The 9,016-nt window shown below is 44.9% G+C and overlaps 1 protein-coding gene across 1 annotated transcript in view; it reads left to right on the forward strand.

Moving 5' to 3' along the window:
* Window positions 1-443: 443 nt before the first annotated feature.
* FREM2 (FRAS1 related extracellular matrix protein 2) overlaps window positions 444-9,016 on the forward strand; it is a 358,247-nt gene continuing 349,674 nt past the window's right edge. Inside the window, exon 1 of the mRNA XM_005862726.2 lies at window positions 444-5,909. Within this exon, the coding sequence (XP_005862788.1) occupies window positions 728-5,909 (5,182 nt within the window). The 5' untranslated portion in view covers window positions 444-727. The remainder of the gene's footprint in view (window positions 5,910-9,016) is intronic.

Genomic DNA, 9,016 nt, shown 5'->3' on the forward strand with positions numbered 1-9,016 from the left:
CCCCCCAAACTGCAAGCCATCCTGGGTTTCGATTCAAACTCAAGCGGCATTGCTATAACTTTTCTCACGGGTTTGCAAGTTCCCGTGAGAAATAACCATCCCTGTGCGGAATTCCATTGAATTTGGGGGATGGGAGCTAACATGGGTAATCCTGGGTCGCAGGTACTTGAAGTGAATCTAGCCCAATGGGCAGCCGCCCGGAGCTGAGCTCAGCTGCCCTATTGGAGAGCGAGGAGGGCAGGGCAGGCAGCTCCAGGTCCTTCACTTGCAAGAAAACTTGTTGAATCTTCTCTCTCCTCCCCTCCCAGCGCTTTGCCCGCCTCCGTCCCTAGGAGCTGATTGGCAGAAATCACTATCCAACCCTAGACTCTGGGCCTCCTCTGGGACCTAGGATTGGCCTACAAGAAGGACTGGGATGAGGGGGTGCAAGGGGGAGGGATTTCCCTTAAAGCTCAAGCTAGGTCCTGGGACCAGGGAAGGAGGAGTGGAGAGACTTAGTTCCCGCGACTGAGCCGCGAGGCCTGGAGGACTTATCCTCCCCCGCTGCAGTTGCAGGCCAGAGCGCGCCAAGCAATTTTCTCATCCTTCTGGCCCAGCCTCGGCTACAAGCAGGACCCCCACGCAGCGCGCGGAGTTCCTGGCACTTTCCGAAGGGGTCTATTGCTCCCTGCCCAGAGACTGACTGCGCGCTCTCGGACTTACCTGTTAGAGCACTAACACCTGGACCATGCACTTATTCAGGAATCCCAGGATAGCTTCCCACGCACGCCGGGTAGCCAAAGCCACCAGTTTTCAGCCAATGCCTCGGCCTCCGCCACGGACCCTGCTGCTGCTGCTGCTGCCGCTTCTCCTGCCACTGGTAAGCTGCCTTCCAGCACAGCCCGATGCCCCCGGCCGGGTGTTGCTGTCCTCAGGTCTCCCGGGGGTTGCAGGGGTCCCCGCCGAGGAGGCTATAGTAATGGCGAACCGTGGGCTCCGGGTGCCTTTTGGCCGTGAGGTCTGGCTGGATCCACTGCAGGACCTGGTGCTGCAGGTGCAGCCGGGGGACCATTGCACGGTGACCGTACTAGACAACGACGCTCTGGCCCAGCGGCCTGGCCGCCTGAATCCCAAGCGCTTCCCCTGCGACTTCGGTCCTAGAGAGGTGAGCTACTCTCACCTGGGTGCGCGCAGCCCCTCGCGAGATCGCATTCCGCTGCAGCTGCGCTATGACGCGCAGGGAGGGACTGCAGTGCTTCCCTTGGTGCTGGAGGTGGTTGTGGTCTTTACTCAGCTGGAAGTTGTGACTCGGAACTTGCCTCTGGTCGTGGAGGAGCTGCTGGGGACCAGCAATGCTCTGGACGCGCAGAGCTTGGAGTTCACCTACCAGTCTGAGACAGAGGAGTGTCGTGTGGGCATCCTGTCTGGCTTGGGCACGCTGCCTCGCTATGGGGAACTCCTACACTACCCGCAGGTCCCAGGACTAGCCAGCGAGGGGGATACCCAGGAGCCTCTCCTGATGGACTGCAAAGCTTTTCAAGAGCTAGGTGTGTGCTACCGTCACACAGCCTCCAGTCGCTCACCAAACAGAGACTGGGTGCCCATGGTGGTGGAGCTGCACTTGCGAGGGGCTCCTGTGGGCAGCCCTGCTTTGAAACGCGAGCACTTCCAGATGCTGGTGAGAATCCGAGGAGGGGTTGAGAACACTGCCCCCAAGCCCAGTTTTGTGGCCATGATGATGATGGAGGTGGACCAGTTTGTACTGACCGCCCTCACCCCAGACATGTTGGCAGCTGAGGATGCTGAATCTACCCCTGACTTGTTGATCTTCAACCTCACCTCCCCATTTCAACCTGGCCAGGGCTACCTGGTAAGCACTGATGATCGCAACCTGCCGCTCTCCTCCTTTACTCAGAGAGATCTGCACCTCCTGAAGATTGCCTACCAGCCACCCTCTGAAGACTCTGACCAGGAGCGTCCCTTTGAATTTGAGCTGGAGGTAGTAGACCCAGAAGGAGCAGCCTCAGATCCCTTTGCCTTCATGGTGGTGGTGAAGCCCATGAATACACTGGCTCCGGTGGTTACCCGCAACACTGGTCTCATTCTCTATGAGGGCCAGTCTCGGCCCCTCACCGGCCCTACAGGCAGTGGACCACAAAACTTGGTCATCAGCGATGAAGATGACCTAGAGGCAGTGCAGCTAGAGGTGGTGGCTGGGCTCCAACATGGTCACCTCATCCTTCTGGTTGGCTCCAGTGGTAACCCTGTCACTAAGGCCTTTACAGTAGCTCAGCTAACAGCTGGTCAGGTGGTCTACCACCATGATGACAAAGATGGCTCACTGAGTGACAACCTGGTGCTTCGAATGGTAGATGGAGGACACAGGCACCAGGTGCAATTCCTATTCCCTATCACCTTAGTGCCTGTGGATGACCAGCCACCAGTCCTCAGTGCCAACACAGGGCTGACACTAGCAGAGGGTGAAACAATGCCCATACAACCCTTTGCTCTCAGTGCAACTGACATAGACTCAGATGACTCTCTGCTGCTTTTTGTGCTGGAGTCTCCCTCAACTACAGGCCATCTGATTATCCGCCAACCTCATCCTCCACAAGAGGTGGAACAGCTTATTGGAAGTCCTTGGAAGAAACAAGGAACATTTTATGAGAAAATAGTGACAAAGTGGCGGCAGCAGGACATAATAAAGGGGAGGCTGTTCTATATGCACTCTGGGCCCCATAATCCTGGACCAGTGATGGATCAGTTCACATTTCGAGTTCAGGATAACCATGACCCCCCTAATCAATCTGGGCTACAGAAGTTTGTGATCCGCATTCATCCTGTGGATCGCCTCCCTCCAGAGTTGGGCAGTGGCTGTCCCCTTCGGATGGTGGTGCAAGAATCCAAGCTTACACCGCTGAGGAAGAAGTGGCTGCAATACACTGACCTGGACACAGATGACCGAGAACTACATTACACAGTGACTCAGCCTCCAATGGACACAGATAAAAACCACTCGCCAGCCCCATTAGGAACCTTGGTCCTGACTGACAACCCTTCTATCGTGGTGGCCCATTTTACCCAAGCCCAGATCAATCACCATAAAATTGCTTACAGACCTCCAGATCAAGAACTGGGAGTGGCTGCCCGAGTGGCCCAGTTCCAGTTCCAGGTGGAGGACCGAGCTGGGAATGTAGCTTCAGGCATCTTCACCCTTTACTTGCAGCCAGAGGACAACCAGCCACCTGAGATCCTCAACACTGGCTTTACTACTAAGGAGAAAGGACACCACATCCTGAGTGAGTCTGAGTTGCATGTGAATGATATAGACACTGATGTAGCCCACATCTCTTTTACTCTAACACAGGCGCCCAAACATGGTCACATAAGGGTGTCTGGACAGATACTACCTGTAGGTGGGGTTTTCCATCTGGAGGACATAAAACAGGGTCGGATTTCCTATGACCATAGTGGGGATGACTCCCTTACTGATAACTGCTCCTTGGAGGTCAGTGACAGACACCATGTGGTGCCCATAACGCTCAGAGTGAATGTCCAACCAGTGGATGATGAGGTGCCCATGCTGAGCCTTCCTGCTGGCACTCTGGGGTCCTACCTAGATGTTTTAGAGAATGGGGCTACTGAAATCACTGCCAGTGTTATCAAGGGGACTGATGAAGACACTGATGATTTAATGTTGACTTTCCTCTTGGAAGATCTGCCCTTATATGGAGAAATCCTGGTCAATGGAGTTCCAGCAGAGCAGTTTACTCAAAGGGACATCCTGGAGGGCTCTGTTGTCTATGCCCATACCAGTGGTGAGATAGGCCTATTGCCCAAAGAGGACTCTTTTAACCTGAGTCTGTCAGCTATGTCTCAAAAATGGAGAATAAGTGGCAGTACTATCCAAAGAGTTACTGTGTGGGTGACCATCCTTCCTATTGACAACCAGGCCCCAGAAATTTCTGTAGGTGAACAGTTTATAGTAATGGAAGGTGATAAAAGTGTCATAACCTCAATGCATATAAGTGCTGAAGATATTGATTCCCTAAATGACGACATCCTGTGCACTATAGTTATTCAGCCTACCTCAGGTTACGTTGAAAATATTTCTCCAGCACCAGGCTCTGAAAAATCAAGAGCAGGGATTGCCATAAGTGCCTTCACACTGAAAGATCTCAGGCATGGTCATATTAACTATGTCCAGAGCATACATAAAGGAGTGGAACCTGTGGAAGATAGATTTATATTTCGTTGTTCTGATGGCATTAACTTTTCAGAAAGACATTTTTTCTCTATTGTTATCATTCCCACCAATGATGAACAGCCAGAAATATTTATGAGAGAATTTATGGTGATGGAAGGCATGAGTCTGGTGATTGATACGCCCATCCTCAATGCTGCTGATGCTGACATTCCCCTGGATGATTTAACTTTCACTCTTACCCAATTTCCTACCCATGGTCGCATCATGAACCAGCTGATAAACAGCACAGTTTTGGTCAAAAGCTTTACCTTGGACCAGATCATAGAGAGTTCCAGCATTATTTATGAGCATGATGACTCTGAGACCCAGGAAGATAGTTTTGTGATTAAACTAACAGATGGTAAGCACTCTGTGGAAAAGACAGTTCTCATTATGGTTATCCCTGTTGATGATGAGACCCCCAGAATGGCCATTAATAGTGGATTAGAAATAGAAGTTGGGGAAACCAAAATTATGAACAATAAAATATTAATGGCAACTGATTTAGATTCTGAAGACAAATCGTTGGTTTATATAATTCGTTATGGGCCAGAACATGGATTATTACAGAGACAAAAACCTATGCATGCCTTTGAAAATATCACACTGGGCATGAATTTTACCCAGGATGAAGTGGACAGGAACTTAATTCAATATGTCCATTCTGGGCAAGACAGCATTCAGGACCTAATTAAATTTGATGTGACTGATGGAACAAATACCCTCATAGATTGCTATTTTTATGTATCTATTGGGAGCATTGACATTGTCTTCCCCGATGTGATAAGTAAGGGAGTGTCCTTGAAAGAAGGTGGTAAAGTCATCCTCACAACAGACCTCTTAAGCACTAGTGATTTGAACAGTCCTGATGAAAACTTAGTGTTTACCATCACCAAGGCTCCCCTGAGAGGTCTCTTAGAATGCACAGATCAACCTGGAGTGTCTATCACATCTTTCACTCAGCTTCAACTGGCTGGAAACAAAATCTACTACATACACACAGCTGATGATGAGGTGAAGATGGACAGTTTTGAGTTTCAAGTCACTGATGGACATAACCCCGTCTTCCGGACATTCCGTATCTCCATTAGTGATGTGGACAACAAAAAGCCAATTGTCACTATCCATAATCTGATTGTCAGTGAAGGTGAAAACAAGCTGATCACTCCCTTTGAACTCACTGTTGAAGACAGAGATACTCCTGATAAACTCCTAAAATTCACTGTCACCCAGATGCCTGTTCATGGTCAACTCCTACTTAACAATACTAGGCCTGCCATGGTTTTTACTAAGCAAGACTTAAATGAAAACTTAATCAGCTATAGGCATGATGGCACTGAGTCAAGTGAAGACAGCTTCTCCTTCACGGTAACTGATGGCTCCCATACAGAGTTCTATGTTTTTCCTGATACAGTATTTGAAACAAGAAGACCCCAAGTGATGAAGATCCAGGTCTTAGCTGTTGACAATAGTGTCCCCCACATTGCAGTGAACAAAGGAGCTTCTACACTTCGCACTCTGGCCACTGGCCACTTGGGATTCATGATCACAAACAAAATATTAAAAGCTGAGGACAGAGACAGCCTGTGTTTTTCTCTTAGGTTTATTGTTACAGAGCTCCCTAGACATGGATATCTCCTCAACTTGGGCAAAGGCAACCACAGTGTCACTCAGTTCACACAAGGTATGGTTCATTTTTCTTTCTTTATAACCATTGGGCATTTTAGGTCTTATTTCCTGAGGATATGGCTGTCACTGTAAACATTATTAAGTAGAGGCTCAAATGATATTCTAAGAGAAAGAAGGAAAGGGACATAAAGGGAAAGGGAGAATTCAGGGACCTTCTTTCCTGGCAGAACAGCTCCTTTCTTGCCATGTGTCCCACTGCAGTGACCTTCACTAGAGAGAGTATTGATATTTTTTTATATAGCAGCAAGGGTTGCTGCCAGAACAGGAGCCAGACTTTGGTGAATTAAAATCGAAGCAAGCTTTTCAGCTCTGCGCCATCTGCCACACAACTGTCTCCGGAGCAGCCTGATTTGTATGCTGCAAATAGTTTATGAAGCATTTTAACACCACAGAGAGATGTGCTTTCTAAATTGTGTATTCAGATTATTATTATCTAATAGAGCCTACAAATTTATATTACTCTGATTAATTTTTAGAGCATTGTTATAATACTATTATAGTTGGTAGAAACTTTGTAACTAAAAATCTGTATTTATACTTTGTTGATTTTATAAATTTAATATTTCAAGACAAATACCTGTCCAAAGACATAAGAAGTAAACATCTATCTAGATTTATAAAAATATGTACAAGGCATGTTACTATGGTATACACAAAGTAAGAGAGTATAAGAAGACATGATGTATAAGAAGACAGTATTTCTGTCACCAAAATATGCATCCACTTCATTACTAAGAACTTGAAGATATGTTAATAAAAGTAATAGTATAAGGAGAAAATTATTATTGTTATTTTAAAATATGTTTTTATTGAATTTTTAGAGAGTAAGGGAGAGGTATAGAGAGATTGAAACATCCATGAGGGAGAAACACCAATCGGCTGCTTCCTGCATGTCCCCTACTAGGGATCAAACCTACAACCTGGGCATGTGCCCTGACCCAGAATTGAACCAGGGACCTCTTGTTTCATGGGTTGACACTCAATGACTGAGCCACATTGACCAGGCAAAAATTATTTTTTTTAATTTCAAAACTTTTCTCTGCCCTGTTTCAAACTCAATAACAAACACTGGTTGCATCTACATTCATTTGCATTCTTGAGGCTAAAGTATTTTTCTAACCTAATTTTTTGTGTGTGCAGACATAATCTCAGACAGGAAGGGCAGGTGACCTAAGCAAAGTTACTCAGGGAATGAAGGGAGAAGCCAGTTCAGTTTGCTGGCTTGGGAGTTAGGGCTCTGCTCTCTAGAACCTGTGATTTTCACTACAAAGGGCTTTGGGTTGCTTTCATAAAAATCTCACCATGTCAGAATGCAAACTTGATCTATCCTATGTGGGCTCTCTGGGTAGAGATGGAGTTTAACCCTAGGACATCCCAGTGGGGGTATTCTTTTCATGCAATAGTGTTGTGCTCTTAGATAACCAATGCTTTAATAAACAAAGATGTCACAAAGTGTAGTGCTAAAGTGAACTGTTTCTCTGATTTAGATGCTGGCAAATAGTCCTACACTCCAACCTTCTGATTCTTGGCTGAAAGCCTGAATATATCCTCGGGCCCGCAGGGACAGGAAAACCTCAGAGTGACAAGTGTCATGCCAGATCAGCAGGAAACTTGTGTGTGAAGGCTTTCTGAGGATAGAGATGCCATGCTATCTTAGATTGGTTTGTTTTCATGTGAGTGAAGAGGATGAAAGGAATACAGGCTTAGGCAAAAGTAGGTTTAAGTATCCACTTTCGCTGGTTGTTGGTTAAATTACCAGCCATCATTACCTAAAAGATAAATCATAAGTAAGGATACAAAATAATAACAATAATAATAATAAGACAAATAATATAAATAATAATATTTAATAAATAAATAATAATATAAGAATAAACTCTATGTTCCATGCACTCACAAATATAAACTTACTTTTGCCCATCCTATATATTGGAGGATAGAAAAATGTTACTTCAAATCACTTGTCTGACCAGATAAAGGATTCCAATGTTAAAGATTTTTTTAAAAGAAATTTTAGGATGAAGACAGGCAAATGTGCTATTTCATTACAGGTGTTGCACTCACTAACTTGGACTCACCATGGTCATATGTAAATGAAGAGTAGTAGTAAATTTATTATAAAAAGTAAAGGTAAATTTCTAAGATTTCTTTTTAAAAATAAATTGTCACAACCCAATAAAAACTCAAATATTGATAAGAAAAATTATTGGTATTTAATAATACAGCACTCATTTGAACAAGTTGAGACTGGAGTTTGGCTCATAGCAGATATTTATGGGGATTAGATAAATGAGTAAACATCTATCATAGAGCTACCATGGCTGCTCTTCTAGTAGGGGAAATGAAAGAAGTGCTTAGAGGGAGGACTATACAATCTCTTTATTTGTTTTTCTTTTGTTATTATGAAGGGATAAGCTAAAATATATTTTGATTGGTTTTCAATGCAGTAAATTAAATTAATTTAGCACGCATGGCCAGAGAAAGTTATTCCTAAATTGACTGATGAAATGATTGATAGGAGAAAAACTAATTAATTTATAAAATGTATTAAATTTCATTGTTAGAAAAAGTTAACAAAGTGGAATTAGACAAATTATGGAAATTATTTAGTTATTTTAAACTTTACCTCTCTGCTAAGATGACCCTGCTCCCTCAACTCTAGGTCAAAATCACTTTTCTCAAATACCTGGATTTTTTTTTCTTGTGAGACCTCATTTATAAATCATTTTTAGAAATTTCCCCTAAGTGTTTGAACCAGGGTATAGTTTCAGCCATGTTAATGAACTTAGAATTTTTCAAAACCCATGGAATGGTTGTGTGGATATACTGAAATACATTCAATACATATTTAATATTTAGAAAAAAAAATCTAGTTAATTGTTAGATGTTTGCTTAAAGAAGATTACATTTTGGCTTCTAGGTTTTTATTTTCCTAACTAGAGGCCCGATGCATGAAATTTGTGCACGGGAGGGGGGGTTCCTTCAGCCCAGCCTGCACTCTCTCTAATCCTAGACCCCTCGGAGATGTCCAACTGCCGGGATCGGGCCTAAACCGACAGTCAGACATCCCTCTCACAATCCTGGACCACTTGGCTCATAATC

This window comes from Myotis brandtii, unplaced genomic scaffold (genome assembly GCF_000412655.1).
Source record: "Myotis brandtii unplaced genomic scaffold, ASM41265v1 scaffold166, whole genome shotgun sequence".
Lineage (NCBI taxonomy): Eukaryota > Metazoa > Chordata > Mammalia > Chiroptera > Vespertilionidae > Myotis > Myotis brandtii.